General features: G+C 45.4%; 1 protein-coding gene across 2 annotated transcripts in view; it reads left to right on the top strand.

The window, feature by feature from the left end:
- Nucleotides 1-23034, top strand: part of LOC146829570 (vascular endothelial growth factor receptor kdr-like) — a 579398-nt gene that overhangs the window by 371184 nt on the left and 185180 nt on the right. For both annotated transcript variants that reach the window (XM_085608274.1, XM_085608273.1), the window contains exon 12: nt 2830-2941. In XM_085608274.1, the coding sequence (XP_085464400.1) occupies nt 2830-2941 (112 nt within the window). The remainder of the gene's footprint in view (nt 1-2829; nt 2942-23034) is intronic.

Here is a 23034-nt window from a genome sequence, read left to right as displayed (position 1 = left end):
GGGCGCAGACGGGCTTGCCTTTGGCGCGCCCGCTGCGCGGCCGGGGGAGGCACATCATTTAAGAGGAAAGCGGAGGGCGTGGCCTCGCGGCAATGGGCGTGGCCTAGGCTCAGCAGCGCCTCAATCAGCTGCGCGGGGGGAGAGAACAGCGAGAGGTAAGGTCACAACAACATTAAAAGTAAAATACAGTTTTAAAAAGCAATACTCCCGGCTTCCGCCTCAGGAGTCAATTTCCGTCAGGTAGAGTTCTTAAACTTAGGGTGACTAGATGGTGTGGTGGACAAGAGTCTGCATTCAAGCAGCAGCTATCCATTTGGCAGGGAGCGACTGAGGAAGAGGTCTTTGAGCTGCCTTTTGAATTTTACAAAGGAGGGCTTAGTCCTGATATGGACTGGGATGGAGTTCCAGATTCGTACAAAATCTCGATGTTTTTCACCTATGTACAATTCATATATACAGAGGCATCACGTAGCCCCAGTATCCATGTACTTTAAACCGGATACTGACACACCATTCTAAGATGGCCGCCACGTATACGTGGATGCCTGCCCAGTAGCCTCCTGTCTCAGCACACGCCCACGAGACCCGGAAACGCCCCCCTGATGTCAAACATCAGGCAATTCTTAAACATAGCACCGGCGCCCTGTCATTACCGGAGGAGACAGCGTGAGGTCGAGTAGGTGTAGCGGGGCCTGCATCCACAACGCACAGTGAGTACAATCCCTGCTTAGAGACGCTCGAGCGTGAGAAACGGTTCCGACATTCTGTTCCTAAAGCTACCGCTGCCTTATCTTTATCTCCATAGGTCTCAAGTGACCCACAGACCGATTCTCATGGGGAAACTCCCCTGCAATTAAGGGGTGAGCACACTGTTGTTACTCATACGATCACAGTGACCTGAGGTTTGCCATCAATGGCGGGCCTAGTGGTTTTGTTTTACTTTATTGTAGTTTATTTTATCTTTATTCATTTTTTCATATTTACACCGGTACTATGCTTACCATGGCAACCACGATAAAGGATCCCAGATCGCTTGTGTCAATGTACTGGAATATTTTGACATATTTGCCATGGCCAACGAAAAAGACACCATCTTTTATGTTTTTTCGTCATGTCATAGGATATTTGTGTCCTACATAGCTCACTCAAAGCTCACTCATAGCTGCACGAATCGTTTGCAAAATGTATAAAGCAGATTACCACGAGCACTTGGCCCACCGATGGGAGACCCAGGTCAATTTACAGTGGAAAAATTGATACATCCTAACAGATATATTTTTTAATGCTACCTTACTCTTCTTTTTGTCGTTCCAGAGTACTACTCCTCTACTTTGTCAGTGGCACTAGAGTATTATAGGCCAATTAACTCTCTGATCTATCCTTAACTTTACTTACTGGTCCTGAAGAAGCGCTTTTGGATCTCCTCCAGAGACCGCCCGATAGCGCGAAACATGTTGACCCAAAGTATATCTATTAGGGGTATACTACACAACTAGCTACAGAGGCCCATTACACCCCTCATCGCAGCACCACTTTCTTGTATTTTAACAATGACAGAGGGCTCACTTCTTTAATATGTAAATGTAAATGTAGAGGTACTTGTATAGCGCACGACTACCCAGAGGCATCTCGGCACTTGTACGAATACCGCTGAGGAACCCTTCCTGGCCTTTCCCTGTGAAGTGTCCACTCCTGGGCACCCCCAAGGTGAGGCCAGGCATCCTAGCGTTGTTGGGGCCGTTGTGGAGATTAAGCAAGCTAATGCCCAGAGTTGCAGAGTGGGACCCATGATTAGGATAGGCACCGAGGCGAGAATTATCAGGTCCGAGGAAATTGAGCCCAAGACCCGCCGAGGCGGGAATTGAACCCTGGTCCCGGGCCAGACTTCTGCATCAGGGTCTGCCGCTCTAACCATTGAGCCACACTTCTCCATATATTTTTTTATACTCCCTCCAGTCATTTTTTAAGCCTCACCTTAGGACTGCACTGCCTCTTACGCCTACGCACCCACACAGCTTTCTCAAAAGATCTCCGAAAAAGTGACCGGCCCGACGAGGAGCACCAGCCCAATGATGAAGCGTGACATCCTTCGGGGTGTGTGAGGGCATCATGATAAGTACACACTGTCCCCCATTCACGGAGTAGTAGAACGACTTTAGTTACCTCTGTTTCCTTTCTGATAGGAACTGTGACTCTCGTTGGTTAAAAAGACACTTTAGGAAACACCTTCATGCTATAGAACAGAACAAGTGAAGATGGATGGGGGTAGTTTGCATGATCCAACCATTCTTAAGACACTATGTTAATTTTTAGATGAGGCTCGAGTCCTGTAGTTACTGGTGTTGTTCCATGGCCCAAACCAGGTTTGCACTGGATTGTAGAGAAAACAGGCAGATCCCACGGAGCTTGTCTTACTGGTCAGTGTGTTGGGTGTTTCCTTTTTGTGTTTGTGGGCCTGTTTTATTGTGGGATGGGCTGGTTTTTCTCCTGAATTCGCTGATTTTACCACAAAGATTGCCTAAAGCAACCACAAATGCATGCAGTCTTCCATGCCTTGCAAAACACTTGTACAGCTTGTCTTTACAAGTTCAAACTGCCCCAGTTTTGCACACATGGGACACTTTTTCAGCTATTTGATTCACTAATGAGGGCCACTTTTATTTGGGTGCCTGGACTTATTTTTCAGTCCCAGTCACGCCCTGGTTCAAACAATTGGCTAGTAATATTATGGACTATACAGGGGGTTCTCTAGAAAATATTCATTTTATCCAGCAATATATAGCAAAACCTTGGCAAGTCAATAATGATGGAGCTGTTGTTGTCTTACAGACGGTGAGCACTCTGACAACATCTGCAACAAGCAACCTCTCTGGCATCTACTTCTGCGTTGCCACAAATGACGTGGGAAGAGAGGAGAGAAGCATCAGGTTCTTTGTCTCAGGTAAAAATTAAACACATCTTTGTGAAGACTTTCGAAGTGGAAAAGAAGTCCCGTTAGCAGCACTTTGGGAATATCTGGTTTAAAAAAAAAAGTCAAATTATCCACAATTGAAAACATTTTTTATAACGAAATTACCTCTAAATGTGTAGCCAATATAACAACAGAAATGAGGGAGAAAAAAAGCGAAGAAGGAAAAAGAAAGAAGAACAGAGGAGAGGGAGAAAGAGGGTGAAGAGAATGGAAGATGTATGTAGGAGAGAAGAAATGTTTACAGTAAGAGAAAAAAAGAAGAACGACAGTGATAAATCTATTTTCTAGCACTTGTTTTGGAATGTTTTTCTTTATCTCCACACAAAACCTGATATAATACATTATAAAAGATATACAGTATTTTAATCAAAGGCCTACTGGCAAAGAATTCAGGTTATTGTTTTAATTTCCAACTTAATCAGTAGCATACATTGATTTCGCGTGAATCTCTCACCACTTAAATAAATAAAAGCAAAACAAATCTGTTTTGTTTTATAAAAAGAACAAGCCTAATGATTTTGAATCACACTGACAAACCATGAAAACGACTGCGAAGCTTTTACAATTAATCAGACGAAATGCCTTTTCCAACCAATTTGAAATTCTTTTCAACTGCATACACTAAAAAGTTCTTCCAACTTCAAAACACCATTTCATATTCAAAACAAATTTCAAATTAAATGCTTCATACCGTTTCCTAGTCTGACAATAAGCTAGATTTTCCTCAAAATACAGATAGGCTCCTGGTAAGAGTTTCAGAGAGGAACCTCTGAATGGTCCACATGAAAAAAACTTCGAAAATCGTGATCTGTTTAGCTGGTAAAATGTTATTACATCACGAGCATAACAGTCTAGCAAGCAGGCCATTATCACCAGTTAAAGCCCTCAATGTGAGCATCCTAATTAGACATGCAGTGGCCTGCATATAGCCCTGGGCGTGAAATTCTGCTTTACTCGTGGAGTTTGCGGAGGTTTTCCCACTCCGCGCTCCGCTTAGCATTCTGGAAAACAATCTGCGGAGCGGTGTTTTTTCCTCGCTCGTGTTCACTAAGTTTAAGTTAGTGAGCACTGGCAAGGAAAATCTTACTCCAGACCACCTCCCTGCGACATTTCTCAATGCGGGCAGTCGCGGATGGCGGCTAACGCTCGCATTGAGAAACCTTTCATTTGCGTTGAGAAAGCTGCCGCTCGAGTAGAAAATCGGCTCGGACAGCAGAAAGAAGCAGCCTGCTTGCGCTTCTCATGGTGCCGCTCGCGCTGATTTTCCAGCATGGGACAAACACTTAGCATTAAAAATCAGCGCGAACGGCTTGACCCAATGCACTCTGCCGATTGCTGAACCCCCTATAGCGTGGCTGAGTATTTTGGTCACTTTGCGGCGTTCCGCATAACGGAACTCCGAGAACTCCATCCAGGCCTACCAGCATGATCTCCCTTGTGTTCTTGTCTGTGGTCGGTGGGCATTTTCGCTGTCTTCTGGGGCTGGGAGTACTTGCTGGACACTAACCCTGGTGGCCACTGGAAAGCCAGAGCGTTAGGCACTATTCAATTCTGACTGCGCACTTGACCCTCCATTGGAGGCAGGCAGTCAAGGCTCACGCATAAAGTAGAGGAGGTTTTAGAACTGAGAGATTACCTCACAACAGTGATTACACTGTTCAAACTCAATATTGAACACAAAAAAGGTGAATAGGGATTCCTGCAATCTGCCTAACCAATGGCAATCATTCCAACTACTGTGTTTTTGCTCGCCATGCCATCTAAGATTAGACACAGCCATATGCGAATATGTGTAGACCTTGGTGGGATAGGAACAGTCCAGGCCGAACCGCCGAGCCAGGTCCTGTCTGAACCAGAATACGAACAAACCAAGACGGGTTTCTGATTGGGGCTCAACAGTGGGGTGCAGTTTGCTTCCAGTGGCACAGTGAGCACAGGACCCACCTCTGGCCATACCAATGGCCACTTAAGACATTACATAAAAACACAAAGGGTGATGGGAGGAGTGCCTGCCATAACTGAGACATTGTTTTTCTAGGTAAAGCGAAAGTTTACTGCCCCTCCACTCTTGCAAAGATTACGCCCCCCACCGACATTTATACGAAAAATAAATGGACTGCTGCATATAATTTAAATAGAACGCTAGAGGTGTTTCCTAGCAGGCGGTCATTCTTAGAACAAGGATAGAAACTTTTTTTTGTTTTTAGTTTTAAAGCACATTACGAGAAAATAAGATTCTTACTGCTGCAAAGTATGCACTATTGGATTGGAATGAATGGAACCTAAGTACATAGTTTAAACACACAAAAATGACAAACAAAACGATAAAGAATGGACGGAACAATTGCATTAACAAAGTGCAGTGTTGGCCACCAGCCACTGCTGGGAAGCGCACTTCGTTTTAGACAAATATAGTTCCACTTGTAGTCAGGGAAAAATGCTGTCAACCGCGGTGCAAGAGAACCAATGGCTGAAGTTGGTTGACCCATTGCGTAGTGCTGAAGACTGGTGGGCTGAAGCAAAACGTGAGTGACAGTTGAACAGACCAATGGATGAAGAGGGCAGGCCCTCAGGACTATCTCAGATGGATTGCATATTTATTGACTTGGAGAACGTGTTCCCTAATAAAGAGGCTGCACTACTCTGAGCCTATTACTAAATGCTGGGTCATTAGGTGGTGAGATGCTGGGGCTGCAGTTAAAAACTCCATCCCAAATCTCTCCCTGGTTACCAGGTGTCATGAGTCACCAGGCTCAGAGTCTGGAAAATCATGTGAGACTAGGAATTAACAAGTCAATTTTCACATGCGGGTCCAAATTCAAGGCCCATTTCCATACGCATGATTTTAGCAGGAGGAAAATGTGCACGGAAACACATCTGCCTGACTCACAAAGGTAAATGTAAACTTTTGTGTACGTTTATGGTTGTTTGCCATTCACAAAGGAATTGACGAGTAGTATCTTTACAAGTGCGGAGTCTCTGCACATTAAAAGACCTATGTTTTTATGTGTGGAAAAACCTATACTCGGGAGGGGTGGTGAGCCCCTTGAAGACAGGCTTGCCTGAATTTTAATGGGGTCCTTAGAGCCCTCTGTAAGAGAGTGGCATCAGAGGAGTGGCCCACAGCCAATGAAGTGATGCTGGTAGGAAGCACACAGGGATTTAAACCAATCGTTCTTATCAGGGTAGGGTCACCTACACTGCCGTAGTGTGGCAAAGAAACCAATGTGGATTAGACGTTGTCACTTAGGAAGAGGCGCAGCAGACACAGCTGCCGACTCTGCAGCTGCCGGCTCCGAAGCTTGGAATCCGGGTTCGAGTCTCGGCGTCCGCTCAACAACCTGTGATTTTGGGCAAATCACGTGATCTCCCCGTGCCCATGGACAGCGCCTGGGTACCATCACCGGTGATGAACCATGCTATATAAATCTACAAATGTAATTTAATTAACTTACCTTTGTGCACTGTGATCAGACCATGAAACAATGTTACACTTGAAAATAGTTTGTGTCGACTTTGTAAAACTGATGTAGAATCAATCAAGCACATTTTGTCGGACTGTTCCCAAGATACGAAACAAACAAATTGTTGTTCTTTTAAAGAATATTAACATAAAATGTGCTACAATTGTTTTTTGGGTAATTTTATTATTTCCCTTAATATCAGTCAGTCAGAAAACTTTATTTCGGCTATCAGCCATAAAAGTTCATACATCGCAATATTTTTAAAACAATAAAAGTAATAAAAGGAACAACATTAAAAGTGTGGTTTGGTAGACATATGGGTATACACTTAGACCAAGACAATAAGTTTAACAGTATATTAAAAGGATGGTACAAGAGGATAACTTATCATGATATTGAACGTCTTCTAATCAACCACATTGAAAATAAAAATTTAGCAATCACTGTAACAAATACAGGCGATGGATCGTATTTGAATAGCCTAAACAAATCTCTATAGTTTCTTACCCCCAAATTTTTGGCGAGCTGTATAATCCATTTTCTACGGGGGTTTGTATAGGCTGTACAGAAAAATATGACGTGTACCTCTGTCTCTTCATCAACACCACACCCGGGACAAGGCTGTCTACAGGAACCAGCCCACTTATTCGTTCTACAAAAAAGAGGAAGTGATCCATGTCTAAATTGCATATAAACTTTCTTAGCAATTAACGAATGGATCAGGTCTAATGCAGGCTCAAAGTTGTATCCAATCTTCACCTCGAGGAATACCGAGGTCAGATTGGTTCTATTTTCTGTCCGCAGGATCTGCATTAAATTATATTCCTCCAAAGCTTTGGCCAAAATCTTTTTTGGTAGAGCAGGGCATAACTCCTCAGGTGTATGCCAGAGTTCTTCTCTCCCGATTGCCCTCAGAGATTTTTTTACATGGGCTAGCCACGGAATGTCGCCTGCCTTTGGGAGCATCAAGATAGATTTCAGTTCCTCCCGAAAGTTTGCAAGTTCGGGAGTGCTCCATAGTCGGCGCCAATACATGACCGGGCGTGTGGCTACCAGATCAGCGTTTGGGTGTATGCCCAAATCCATCCTGAGAGGGTGAATGGGGGTACTCGTAGGTAGTGCCAGTAGTTGTCTCATAAAATGGTTTTCTGACTTGGTTAAAATCTGGGCTGAGTTATGACCCCAGAGTTCAGCACCGTATACCACCACCCCTCTCGCCTGAGTTTTGTATACCTCTACTAGTGGGCTGATTAGCTTGAGTGGGCTTTCGTAAAATCCAATTAATAATTATTTGTTTAGTTTATAGTAATATTAGTATAGTTGTTTTCAGCCAGAACAGATGATATTTTATAAATAAATTCTTCGAGAGCGCTGAAGACCCCATTAGGTCTACCAAGCGCTAATTACCCAGCAGACCTAGAATAGTATGGTTTTCATTTTCTTCCTAAAGTCTATCTCGTTTCTAGACTTCTCATCTCTAAGCAACATCTAGTTGCATCTCTGTGATTCATTCCAAAATTGTGCTCTGGTATTTCTATTAGGGTCAGACATCAACATTAGGTGCAAAAATCGGTCAATTCTGTTTTTTGTAGGGTCTTTGTATTTCTGTGACGCGGATTGACGCTAACAGGATGCACCTCTGCTCGTACTAAGTGATGTGTAAACGCCAGGGTAAAAATTTGAGACAACTTAATTTACTCTAACTGTTTTCTTTACATAATAATGTACAGTTTGTTGCAAAATCAGCCTTCTTCGTTTCATATTGTGCATGCCATTAAAGAGTGCTAAGGCATCACTTTGCTTCTTCTTCCTCAACAATGTTTGTTCATGGATCTTTTTTCTTTCATAACAACATTAATACATGCATTAAATGATATTTAAGTAAAAAAATCATTTTTTGCATAGTTCGCCGCCTATTTCTCTATTTTTACCTGGTGCAAACATACTTGTATGATACAGGTTGAAGCACATTCTGTTTGTCCTGCCTCTTCATTACGCAAGCAGAAGAAAGTAGCAAATGAGCACTATCTCTACTTTTGCACCGGTGCGAAGATTTTTTTAAATCTATTCTGGAGCTGTCTCATGCATTGGTATCCATGTTAGTGGCTTTTATGCACGTATTCACGCCAGCTTTTGCACCTTTCTATGTCATATCAAATCGTCTGAGGCACTTTGTATTTTTCCACGCGTGCCTCAGATCTGTCTTGAGCGTGTGCTTCTGATATTTGTAAGCACTATTGCTAATGTTGACTGCTGCTACAGAACGTATATTAGTACAATTTAGACCCTGCATTAATACATTATGCACATGCGCAAATACATGTTGCATTATTAGAAAATATGGGGCATATCAGCAACAACCGGCGATAATTATCGCTAAGTGCACTTAGCGCTAGGATAATTATCGCCGGCTAGCGTGGATTTTTGTCGCTGAGATAGCGTGCTATTAGCAATGCTTTTCTCAAAAGTGATAAAAATCCTCACGCTAACTGCCTAACGTGAGATTATCGCTGGAAACCCAGCGATAATCTCACGCAATGTGGCGTTAGCTTGATGATAGGGACTCACAAACTTAGCCATGATATCCACCTTCCATAGGATATCATGGCTAAGTCAGTCCTGAAGCAGGCGTAAGGAAAGTAGCGATAACAGGGGTTATCGCTTCTTTTCTTGCCGCTATGCTTCATAGCGTGGGGCTTGATGATAAAGCGACATTTCTCCTGTCATGTCCGGTCAGGAACGCCCACTTTGCATCTCATTAGAGATGCAAAGCTGGGCGTTAGGAATTCCTACGCTAACGCAAGTTTTCATGCGTCAGTGTGAGCTTGCTAATTAGGCGATAAAATTATCGCCGCTTTTCGCCCGAAAACGGCCGCAAAAGCGGCCATAATTCTATCGCCTCGCCTTGCTGATATGCCCCTTGAAATGCACACATGAAGAAATTACACAGTGGCAAAAGGGGTTTTCGCACATATGTTTACGGTGCAAACCGTGTCGCTAAAATACTAGCAAACATGGGGGCATATTATCAAGGACGGCATTAAAATTATCGCCGCTTATAAGCGATAATGGGCTTGATAATATGCCCCAGAGAATTCAAATACAAGCCCATGTTGACACCAGAACATGGGCTTCTATGGGAATTCTCAAGGGCATATTATCAAGCTCATTATCGCCGCTTTAGCGGCAGTTTTCTGCTGCTAAAGCGGCGATAATTTTAACGCCGTGTCTTGATAATATGCCCCATGTTTTGCAAATGTTAACCTTTCTGTAGCTGATAGCAGTCCTGGTGCTTCCGTTTTCCTGTACATCGGCTCCATCCGTAGAAACAGTTCAATGTTTTTCAGCGCTCCGGGAAAAATAGCTTTGTGCCATTGCTGCGCTCCCTGTCACCTATAAATAGTTTCCCGCTTATCTTGAATGTTACCGCCATCTACTGGCGATCCTTCAAAACTGCTGCCCCTTACCTTGCCCTTTGGCAGCGCTGTTCCCTGTCTGTCAAAACATCTCCTACAACTCCGAGCCCGGATTTATCAACCACGGGGGGAGGCAGCGAACAGCTTTGAAATTAATCCGACCCGCTCTATTTCATATCCATTCACGGAGAATTAAGTTGTTTTAATTTCCGGCGCTAATGCCAATAGTCTCCATAAATTAGCATGCCTGCCATTTTTAAAGCCACACTTACAGTCTTGTCATGGGGATCGCTCCCCCTCCTGGCCCACTTACAAGCGGAATGGGGCGGGCCTGACATTTTGAAACAAGACAGACATTGTAAACGTGTCAGGAAGAAGACAAATGGGTGACGGCGGACGTTTGTGGGACTCCCAGCTCCATTAAAACGTAATGCCATAATGCGCTCTATTACCGTCTGTCATGTCACCCCCTAAAAACAGTTATCGCGCGCAGCTTCACATGGTCTGTGCTGGTTAAGAGCATCCTTCCTTCGGGTTAAGTGGTCTGCTGTCGTGGCCTACAGCCGGCATTTTTCTGGACGCAGACACGAACCTCCTGTTGTGTACAAAGTGCAGCTTGTTTCTGAGCACTGCCCATGTAGCTGATAAGGGAATCAAGTACTGGAGGCTAAAGTGGTGTGCCCAAGATCACAGTGGCTGTCCATGTTTGTTTTCTACACTTTTACTGGCGAATTTTAGGCCTTGCTTAGAGCGAAGCTTCTAGTGCTGTGTGTGGTGTGTTTGTGTGTGTGTGTGGGGGGGGGGGTGAAGAGAGAGAGAGAGAGAGAGAGCGCTGTTATGTCAGAATTCTTGTTCTGGGGGCAGACCATCCCCCACTCGTGTGAAACAGCTCATGGTTTTCAGCGCCCGCTGCATCACCACAAGCTTTGTCACAATGTACAGAAAGTGCTTCTCGTGTCACACATTTCCAGCATATGGGTCCCCCCCCCCCAGGGTATGCCCAGACGTGGGTCCCTTGCTCACTTTGCCACTGGATTCAAGCAAGCCTGGCTGAAGACGGCTGAAATGCCAGAAACCGGTCCCAGGATGCTTGTTTCCGCTCCAGGGAAGACATGGCTTGGCAGTTCGGGCTGGACTGTTCCAATGAGGCACAGGGTCAGACTGATTTGCATATGGCCATCTCTGAACTGGGGTGGCAGAGTGGGCTAAAGAACGGTGATGGATTAAACCCAGATCAGTTGACTGGGGGTGAGTGCTTGCAATGTTCAACACTCCGTCCATCATTTCCTTTGGTTTTGCTCACCACGAGCATTGTCACAATGTACAGAAAGTGCTTCCCGTGTCACACATTTCCCAGCATAGGGATCACCCCCCCCCCCCAGCTCAGCACCAACCCCCTTCAACCTTCTTTCCTTAACATGCTTCCCTCGCATCTAAGAGTTATTCACAATTGATGCAGCGTGAACAAACAGTTTTGCAGGTTACTTCTTTTATCCCTACTCACCACTGATATATGTCATATTCACCTCAGTTACCATAAACTAAGACACGCTGGAGGCCCATAAAAACTCTACAGCACCATTTTGTCTAATATTTTCACAAACCATTCCAGGTCCTCTGGTGGATCTTTTAATCGAGCTAATAGGGACTCCGGTAATCAGAGACGAAATGGCCACTTCTCCTGAGGACCTGGAATAGAGAAGAGCCGACCTAAAAAGCATAAACCTTATGTCATGTTCAATGACTAGATAATAAGAATAACACACCATGTATGATTAAAACAAGTGAATCTTTATCTAAACTTAAGTTTTAATGGTCAAAGCAAAAAAATACAGTTAGAAACATTTAATTTCGATTATCGAATTAGTACAGGTAATATCACAGCACATCACAGTTCAGAGTCAAATACATTTCAATTCAGATACCTGGAGAGAGAGAGAGAGAGACAGAGAGAGACAGAGAGCGAGAGACAGAGACAGAGAGAGAGAGCCAGAGAGAGAGAGAGAGAGAGAGAGAGAGAGAGAGAGAGAGAGACAGAGAGAGAGTGAGAGAGAGAGACAAAGAAACAGAGACAGAGAGAACACAATTTTAGAATACAGATGTGAATCGCAAAAACCAAGAATCGGTTGCAGATAGTCAGGAATACGGAGACTCAAAGTAGGCCCAAAGAGACGCTAGAGCACAGCGTGCAATAGCCTGAGTCTTTCAACCCTTCAGCCAAGAGGTGTGTCTGCCCAACCTCACCAGCCGGCAAGGTACAGGTAATCAGGAAACTTCAGTTCAGGGAAAAAAAATCAGAGTTCAGTGCGACAGGATGACAGGCATAGGACATTTCAAAGATAGTCAGCCAGCGTGCCCTTTTTTCCCACAGGACAGTTATACTTCCAATTATGCATAGTTCCTTCTCACAAATGTATTCTTTATGCAATTTTGAACAATTTCCATTGGTCAAAGTCTATGGTCTGTCCATGGGGTGATCATCACCTTAACCCAAAAGATCCGGAAATTATACGTAATACCATTCATCCGATGTCCATCCTTATTTAAAAGTTCAGTTTCATATCTACACGGAACTAGGATTTCATTTGTATCGTATCATGTCCGTTCCCAAGCGCTCACTTCTGAGCTTGCAAAAAAGTCGACACAGTTTCGTACTAGCAGAAAGAGTGTCCTTTATTCAAAACTAGAGAGAAGAAACTTTAGGAAAAGTTCTCATAGCTGGTAGTGAAGTCATGTCAGCACATTCTAATCCTATTTGAAGGAAAAAATGAAAATGCATGTTAAGGCCTGCACGAGAAACCTACGAAGACATTATTATTTACCGAAAAGGTGCTAACCTTTCAAATGTTTAATTGAATATTGTTTCATTTGTGATCAATTATTTTTCTTCATAAAAATTAATAATTAAAACACCATTTTATATTCCATCAAGCATTAACTTATTTGCAAAATCATTTATAAGTGAACAAACACATTTTCTCTCGACATTTTTAAATTGCCGGTTTTCGGGATGGTACTGCTACATAAACAGAAGTCATGTTACTCATTTTCGACTTCAGTTAATCCATTTTATTTAGTAAATGAGCCCTTATTTTAACATTTTTATAATCATCTGGTTAAAAACTACATCATTACGTCACACATTTCTGCATTTAGAGGTTTTCACAGCACATATGTATAGTGAATTCACTAACATTATAAATCCTCTTCTCTCTCATGAATAATTTTCATCTCGAACTGGTTTTCTATCATAGCGCATGCTTTTACGACGCAGATTGAACTCTCATGTGTGTTACGAATCATACTGTTAGTCATGTTTTCTTAAGTATGTATTAGTATCACTCTATCCAATGAGCAGGAATGAGACAAATCATACTAACATAATTACGCTCCATCACTGTTCACATACCAGGTGGAATAGATATTGCTGAATTGTTACTTTCCTCCTTGTATTGTACAGATATTTAACATTTAATAGGGTATGAAAGTTCGTCAACCTGCACTCGAAGACTAACAACTTTCTTTTAGAATCGGGCTCAAATTATAGAAGTGTGTTTCTGGCTGAATGCTGTGTACAACGATCGCTACCTCACATTGGGCCTCATGTAGGTAGCATACCAGTTACCACTTCTAAAATACCGAACGATACCGAATCGGTATTTTAGAAGTGGTAACTGGTATGTAGGTAATGAGTCGGTATTTTTTACCGATTCGTTACTATTCGGTAATTACCGAATCGGTATTTACCGATTCGGTAATGAGGCATACCTTCCCATTGATGGGAAGGTATGCCTCATTACCGAATCGGTAAATACCGATTCGGTAATGGGGGGAACACATACAAGGGTGGCAGGGTGTCACATTGACACCCTGTTGCACCCCTGATTCGGCCATGTGTGCACATGTGGCACACATACATGCCCTAAGGGCATGTATGTATGCCACATTGCACACTGCTACGCGCGTAAAAATGCATTAACACATACATTAATTATTTACCACCAACTATAAGTTGGTGGTAAATACCGACTCTTAAACACACACACACACTCCCCCTACATCTCGATTTTGGGTTCGGAATTTACCGAATCGGTAAAATTACCGATTCGGAAAAGTTACCGATTCGGTAACATTACCGATTCGGTATTATTACCGAATCGGTAATTTTACCGATTCGGTAAATTCCGAAACCAAAATTCGTCCCCCTACATAACAATAGCCAAAATACCGGTCGGTAACGGTATAATTACCGAAAATCGGCCGTTACCGACCGGTATTTGGCTACCTACATGAGGCCCCTAGTGCGCATAATACCAAAATTGTACTATTTTTTGCTAATCAGTGCTTAATTTGTACAAAACGAAGTGCCAGGGCCCAAAATGTTTCTTGGGAGTCCACAACAGCTGGCGTCCCAGCTTCTGCCACAGCTGCCAAATGCGAGTGACAGCAGCAACTAACTAGTAGTTTTAAAAAAATATACTAAACTGCCAATGAGGAATTGTGCTACCAAAAAGGCACATAGCGTCACCATGTGGTGGAAAAATAGGTGCTGGTGTTTAGAAAAAGGAGCTGGTGCCAAACACCGGCAAACACCCGCGCAAATTAAGCATGTAGCTAATGTAAATCAAGAGTTCATGTGAGATTTAATTTACAGAGAACTTTTAGTAGCCAATTTTTAGTTTTCCAAAATCTATGCAACAAGCGGCCCATGTCTCCCCTGAGTTCATGCCCGGTGGCTACTTCTTCTACCAAGCAGCAAGCTGCCATGCCATGGGTATTTGTAAAGTGCGCATTAACCCTTGGGCCTCTTGGAACTGCTGTAACTGAGATGTGATTTTTATCCAATGCAATGGTACTTCTGTCAACCTCAAATGGTTGAAAGGCTGAGTGGGACCAACCTGTGAGCATGAGGTCAAACACAGGCTCCTGGAGAAGATGCATTTGTCCAGTGAGCTGCCAGACTCAAATACATTCTTGCATGGATTCTGCGTCCTTCTAGCATTCCTGAGAGAAAGGGAACTAAGTTTTGAGAGCACTTCAGCGACGGGCCTAAATTCTCCCTTTTCCGTAAAAAAATAGTGTTGTTTATCATTGTTTAGTATAGTTTCACGTTAACTTTGTTTTCATATGGCACCATGGGCCAGCTGTACGATGAATTTTACCAGTCACAACTGACCATCGGCCCGTTTGCAGCTGGTAAAATGCATTTTTAAATGTACCAACCCTATTTTGTGAGTCGGTAACCTGTTACTGACTCACAAAATGGCGTTTGTGAATCGTTATTAGGAAGGGGCGTTCCATGTGCGTCCTTTCCTAATAGCAAGTCGCACAGGTATGTAGGAATATTTTGCGACCATGAATGCAGTCGCAAAACATTCTCATTTTACCACCAATTTTAATTTGTTGGTAAGCCATTCGCAAATGGGAAGGGGTACCACGGCCCCCTCTGAAAAAATGAAGAGAAAACTTTTCATTTTTCTTTTTGAAAAGCATCTAATTTTCCTTTAAGGGAAACGGGCTGCATTTTTTTCCAAAAGCTGCTTTATTTAAAAAGCAGCCACAGACATGGTGGTCTGCTGACCCCAGCAGGCCACCATCCCTGTGAGTGCGGCCATTCCCACTGGGTCGCAAATTGCGACCTGCCTCATGAATATTAATGAGGCAGGTCCCTTGCGACCCATTTGGGAATCTCAAACAGTGTCTCCGACACTGTTGTACATCTGGTTTCGCGACTCGCAACAGTGGCCTCAGAGTGCCACAAAAGGACTACATTACACAGGTTCTTTGGATTACCATTGATACAAGGCATTGCAGTTCAGAAGGAGGGGTGGATGCCCCTTTATTTCCCTCTTACTTAACCTTCCACCACAATGAGTCACACAGCAAAGACTTGTTCGATTGGCAATGAGCCTCTGGCACTTACCAACTGGTGGTTTCGCAGTCGCAAAGCATGTGACTACGAAACCACTTTATCCACGTGGTCTTTAGTTCTGCAAGGAATCTACAAGTGTAGTAGTAAAAGTAGGGATAGGAAAGGGCACTGGCAGCTGGTGCAGCGGCACCTGGATCCTGTGGAGTGGTGGACCCTCTACACCACATGTATGCCTGTCTTTTTTTACCCAGGCCATGCAGGGGCCATTTTCCATGCTTGTGTTAGGGCCAGTGGTACACTTCCTACCCCGCTCCGGAGACAGGTAGACAAGGGACGGTGCAAGGCTGGGGACTGAGCAAATACCACAGATTCAGGGGACAGTGCAAGGCTGGGGACTGAGCAAATACCACAGATTCAGGGGACAGTGCAAGGCTAGGGACTGTGCAAATACCACAGATTCAGGGGACAGTGTAAGGCTAGGGACTGTGCAAATACCACAGATTCAGGGGACAGTGCAAGGCTAGGGACTGTGCAAATACCACAGATTCAGGGGACAGTGCAAGGCTGGGGACTGTGCAAATACCACAGATTCAGGGGACAGTGCAAGGCTAGGGACTGTGCAAAAACCACAGATTCAGGGGACAGTGCAAGGCTGGGGACTGTGCAAATACCACAGATTCAGGGGACAGTGCAAGGCTGGGGACTGAGCAAATACCACAGATTCAGGGGACAGTGCATGGCTGGGGACTGTGCAAAAACCACAGATTCAGGGGACAGTGCAAGGCTGGGGACTGTGCAAATACCACAGATTCAGGGGACAGTGCAAGGCTAGGGACTGTGCAAATACCACAGATTCAGGGGACAGTGCAAGGCTGGGGACTGTGCAAATACCACAGATTCAGGGGACAGTGCAAGGCTGGGGACTGTGCAAAAACCACAGATTCAGGGGACAGTGCAAGGCTGTGGACTGTACAAATACCACAGATTCAGGGGACAGTGCAAGGCTGGGGACTGAGCAAATACCACAGATTCCGGGGACAGTGCAAGGCTGGGGACTGTGCAAAAACCACAGATTCAGGGGACAGTGCAAGGCTGTGGACTGTGCAAATACCACAGATTCAGGGGACAGTGCAAGGCTGGGGACTGTGCACAAACAACAGATTCAGGGGACAGTGCAAGGCTGGGGACTGTGCAAAAACCACAGATTCAGGGGACAGTGCAAGGCTGTGGACTGTGCAAATACCACAGATTCAGGGGACAGTGCAAGGCTGGGGACTGTGCAAAAACCACATATTCAGGGGACAGTGCAAGGTTGTGGACTGTGCAAATACCACAGATTCAGGGGACAGTGCAAGACTGGGGACTGTGCAAAAACCACAGATTCAGGGGACAGTGCAAGGCTGTGGACTGTGCAAATACCACAGATTCAGGGGACAGTACAAGGCTGGGGACTGAGCAAATACCACAGATTCAGGGGACAGTGCAAGGCTGGGGACTGTGCAACAACCACAGATTCAGGGGACAGTGCAAGGCTGTGGACTGTGCAAATACCACAAATTCAAGGGACAGTGCAAGGCTGGGGACTGCGCAAAAACCACAGATTCAGGGGACAGTGCAAGGCTGGGGACTGTGCAAAAACCACAGATTCAGGGGACAGTGCAAGGCTGGGGACTGCGCAAATACCACAGATTCAGGGGACAGTGCAAGGCTGGGGACTGAGCAAATACCACAGATTCAGGGGACGGTGCATGGCTGGGGACTGTGCAAATACCACAGATTCAGGGGACAGTGCAAGGCTGTGGACTGAGCAAATACCACAGATTCAGGGGACAGTGCAAGGCTAGGGACTGTGCAAATACCACAGATTCAGGGGACAGTGCAAGGCTGTGGACTGAGCCAATACCACAGATTCAGGGGACAGTGCAAGGCTAGGGACTGTGCAAATACCACAGATTCAGGGGACAGTGCAAGGCTGGGGACTGAGCAAATACCACAGATTCAGGGGACAGTGCAAGGCTGGGGACTGTGCAAATACCACAGATTCAGGGGACAGTGCAAGGCTGTGGACTGTGCAAAAACCACAGATTCAGGGGACAGTGCAAGGCTGTGGACTGTACAAATACCACAGATTCAGGGGACAGTGCAAGGCTGGGGACTGAGCAAATACCACAGATTCAGGGGACAGTGCAAGGCTGGGGACTGAGCAAATACCACAGATTCAGGGGACAGTGCAAGGCTGGGGACTGAGCAAATACCACAGATTCAGGGGACAGTGCAAGGCTAGGGACTGTGCAAATACCACAGATTCAGGGGACAGTGCAAGGCTGTGGACTGAGCAAATACCACAGATTCAGGGGACAGTGCAAGGCTAGGGACTGTGCAAATACCACAGATTCAGGGGACAGTGCAAGGCTGGGGACTGAGCAAATACCACAGATTCAGGGGACAGTGCAAGGCTGGGGACTGTGCAAATACCACAGATTCAGGGGACAGTGCAAGGCTGTGGACTGTGCAAAAACCACAGATTCAGGGGACAGTGCAAGGCTGGGGACTGTGCAAAAACCACAGATTCAGGGGACAGTGCAAGGCTAGGGACTGTGCAAATACCACAGATTCAGGGGACAGTGCAAGGCTGGGGACTGTGCAAATACCACAGATTCAGGGGACAGTGCAAGGCTGTGGACTGTGCAAAAACCACAGATTCAGGGGACAGTGCAAGGCTGGGGACTGTGCAAAAACCACAGATTCAGGGGACAGTGCAAGGCTGGGGACTGTGCAAATTCCACAGATTCAGGGGACAGTGCAAGGCTGGGGACTGAGTAAATACCACAGATTCAGGGGACAGTGCAAGGCTGGGGACTGTGCAAAAACCACAGATTCAGGGGACAGTGCAAGGCTGGGGACTGAGTAAATACCACAGATTCAGGGGACAGTGCAAGGCTGGGGACTGTGCAAAAACCACAGATTCAGGGGACAGTGCAAGGCTGGGGACTGAGTAAATACCACAGATTCAGGGGACAGTGCAAGGCTGGGGACTGTGCAAATACCACAGATTCAGGGGACAGTGCAAGGCTGGGGACTGAGTAAATACCACAGATTCAGGGGACAGTGCAAGGCTGGGGACTGTGCAAATACCACAGATTCACCCATTTGTGTTTATAAACACCATCAACTACTCCTGAGTTCTTTCAGGGTGGGAAAGGAAAGGGACTCTAGCCATGTATCAGGGGAACGGGGGGAAGCATGGCAAAAAGACCCCAAGTTTGAGGAGGGAGTGTCCCTCTATGGCTCAGGACAGAGAGCGGCCCTCCTCTGTGTCCTCCCCCTGCAGGGCTTGTTTTTCCCTCACTCTGCTCATCAATCATGGACGTCAATGAGTTACTGTCAGGCTTTGAGGTCAATGGGGCACCCTAAGAGCTCCCCTCTTTAAGAGAGTGAGGACTGCCTTCTGGACCCTGAGTACAAGAGACTGACTGACGGAGGAGAATTCCACACAAGGAACATCCTTTACCGGCAGAGAGGAAACCAAAACAAGCATTTATATATCAAAGAAGTATCACCACAGGAGCAGTCTTTTATGTACACATGCATGCTTTGTGCATAGGCCTTGAAAATTCCACTAACTCTTAGCAAAAGTGGGAAGGGTCTAGAGACCCTTTCAGGGTGATTTGTCGCACATAATGAGAAACAATAACATAATACATGGAGCACAGGCTTTCCTAGTTCTACTAACTTTGTATAAGTAGCCCCTGAATCCATGTTATCCTCATTTTGCATGGTTTGGGGCCAAGTCACAAAGGCCTGTAAGACCACATAAGACGTACTACAGAAGAACTACTGTACATACGCCAAAATACCTTTGTGAATAGGCAGATCTCCACCAGGCGTGCTCCAGTGCGTTACCAGCCCTGCCCTGGAGCAGGGCTCATATTCCACAGCCATCCCTGCATCCCTCCTCTTGTCGGCTGCAGCCATGTACACGGTACACCAAGAGTTAATTATGAGGAATGTGACTCCCAGCCAGGCCTCGCCTCATGCTTTTCTAATTATGTGGAGTGTGCACCTTGTACCAGCGCACTCTCCCAGCCACCCCGCTTGCTTCCACTACTGCTGAGCCCTTGGATGTCTGTCAGCACCCTCTGGGGCGCCTCTCAGCATCAGCAAACTCAAGTTTCATATTCACAGTGAGAATAGGGCAAGAGCTGCATGACAGGTCAGCGAGTTAAACTCTCACTGCTGGCATCTGCTGTGACCTTTGAGTCACAATTTTGAATCTGGGAAAAGATAACTCAGGCTTACATCCTCTAAGGTCCGTAAATTGAATGCTATTAAATTAGTATTAATGTCACCTACTATTTGCAAATCTGTGGTATGAAGCACGGTAGAAAAAAGTCAATTACAATGTGCCTGTCAATGTGCAACTTACTGCTGTCATTCTTTCTCCTTAGGGGCTAGAATAAAAGTGTCACTTTGACGTCTCGAAATATATGTTTATACATAAATGTACTCTGCTCATCCCCTAATGGTAATAATGGAGCATGGCGGACAGCAGGCTGCACACACAGGCCAGACAGTGACAAGCATTGGAAATGCAACAGGTCTAGCATTAGTTTGAGTTAGAGATATGGGCATTGAGCGCATGCGCCAAACCGGCGAGCATTTCAGCCATCACTTTTCTGTATTTCTCAGCAGCAAAATATAAATAGACTAGAAATCCCAGAAGGCAATAGAAAGGATTACAGCCCATGCAGCTATGAGAGCGGCCGAGTTATTGATTTCTGATAGCCAATAATAGCACACAGGGCTTTAAATAAAAGAGAGATGTCCTGCTCACCCTGTCTGAAGACGCTGCTGTTCTTCGTTTGAGACACTTCAATCACGGATCAACAGAACAGAGAACTGTGAACACGAGAGGGGAGCTTTCCTCTCTCACCGGCTCAGAAAGGGGAGGCACCTGTGAGGGAGGAGGCGAGGTTCGAAGGGGCTCTGTGGCGGGAAGGGTTAGAGGGCTTGGGGGAACACCCAGATATAATTGATAAGTAAGACAGGGAAATCCGTGCATTCGGAATATTTGTTAATTTTTATGCCCCATGTGGTCCTTTCTTCTTACAAAACCCGAAGGATGTGCTACAAAAGCAGGTGTTTGAAGATTATAAGTTCGGGGGGGGGGGGAGCAACAATGCAATTTAAATATGTCCCAACAAATGAAAGAAGTCCCTGGACCACTAAGGATGCTGCTGCAGCTGGAGAACGTCAGTAGACAATGACCGCTTGTATGTAGGTTTATCATCAAGGGGCAGCGGCCTTCCATTGTACAGAATGTCTTGTCATTTGAGCTAGCTTTATGTGTGGCTTTCACAGTACATGGAGTTCAAGTCACAAAACATTGAGAAAATCTACACCTTGTATAATCCAACGTACAATTTCCTTTTTGTTTTTTTCCCAAAATTCCAGTTTTGAGAAGGGGTACACGCATTTGATATTAAGCGTGCGTTGTTGGAAAAAAATGGAAAACTATGGCCTACAGGAGGTCGACAGAGATGCTGAAGTTTGGCAGCTATGCAAGGCTCAGTTAATAACCATTGCCGCGCCTCCCCCGGACTTTTTCCTTTTTCAAAGTATTCCATCCTGGGAAATTGTGGCTTGGCAGTCTGTATACTGCTGTCATCAAGGCCGGACAGGCCTTTGATTCTACCAGGCATGTCCCCCATGGGTAGGAGCCCTTGGAGGCCGGTTTGAAAGCCCAGGGCCGCTCCTGTAGCCACCGTCAGTTTCCAGAGCTTCCTAAGGCCAATTGCAGAAAGCACAGGAGCCTTCAAGAGAGAGAGAAAGAGAGGGAGGGAGACGGAAGGTAGAGAAGAAGTAATCAGAGGGGGAGAACCGAGAGAGGACAGAAGGGGAAAGAGGAAATGGATAGATGGAAAGAGAGAGAGATAGAACAAGGAGACGGAGGGAGCAGGTAGGTTTGCAGTGGCAGCCGTCACAAAACTCCATTGGGGGGCGGGGAGCGGGGAGCGGGTAAGGAAGATATATATATTTTTTTTTAAGTACCTCTTCTGCCGCCGACGCGACTGTGCTCCTCGTCCTCTTGATGGTGTCTCAGCAGTCCCTGGGACACCAGCAGGGGCTCCCCACCAATCCAGATGCTGCTCGAGAGCAATGCCAAGATAGGCGAGAGGGGCCTAGTTTGCCGCTCAGACAGTGGCTTAGTGCCTGTGGCGTTTCTCCAGCCCAGCTGTGAAGAAACCTAAGTGCGCATGTCTGTTTGGCCGGCCTAAAACGGCTACCCAAACCGACATGCGCACTTAACAGGTGAGCTTTTATGCCAGGGCTTCTTTTGGTTACCCTGTCTGGCCCTGCCATGATCACCAGGTGCGAGGCGGGCAGGCTGTTACCACCTTGGTTTTCAGCTCTGCTGTCTACAGCCCCACACCAAAGCTGAGATTTGTAGAATTAATATATGCGCTGAAGACAGGAAAAATATCCATACAGACATCATCTGCACCTGTGCAGCGTAAAGAATAGGATCATGATATGGATCGTGATATGTTCAATGCACACCTCACATTCTACATTATTGTGACATTGCATAAGAAATCCTAAAGGATAAACGCTATGAAAACTACAAATACTTTAGTCGGAAATAGGTGCAAGAGCATGAAAGAAAGGGCATCTTTTAACATAGCAGGAAATTTAGTAAGCAAAAACAATACAGAATAAAATCAGTGCCTAATGTGTAAAAAACATAAGTGCCAGGCCCCTCGTCGGGAGACCACAACAGCTCGTGTCACCCTTTGCCGCTGCCAATGACAGTACCTACGCAACTACAAACCATCACTCTGCTACAAGTCAGGCGATTTTTTAATTTTGCAGAAAGGTTGATCTTGTGCTTTGTTGCTTCTTTGGACGGTGAGCTGATGTGCAATTAATCTGTTCATTCTTCCCAGTTGTCGAATTTATAAGACCGTTTGACACAAAGTAATGATATTTTACTCAGCTCGACTTGATGATTTCTCTAGGCTGAGCTAGTGCTTAATTTGTAAATGAAATCGATGCCAAGGCCCTCATCAGGACGCAACCATAGTTTGTACCAGCTATTGCCACTGCCAGCCCTGCCACTGACAGTACCAGCACAAGCACTAACCATCACACTCCTTCAAGTGTGACAGTTCAGAGTATTCTAGGCCCACAAAGCAATAAGAATGGCTTGGGCGGGAGAAATTAGTTGTTTTTAATGTATATTGAATTAATAAATAACTGTTCTGCTCATCTCTAAAGTGCACAAGTAGCGCCACCATGTGGCGGCTCTCA

The sequence above is a fragment of the Triturus cristatus genome, chromosome 5_2 (assembly GCF_964204655.1).
Source record: "Triturus cristatus chromosome 5_2, aTriCri1.1, whole genome shotgun sequence".
NCBI classification, from domain to species: Eukaryota; Metazoa; Chordata; class Amphibia; order Caudata; family Salamandridae; genus Triturus; species Triturus cristatus.
The sequence above is the reverse complement of the archived record's forward strand: the minus strand, read 5'-3'. Positions and strand labels throughout refer to the sequence as shown.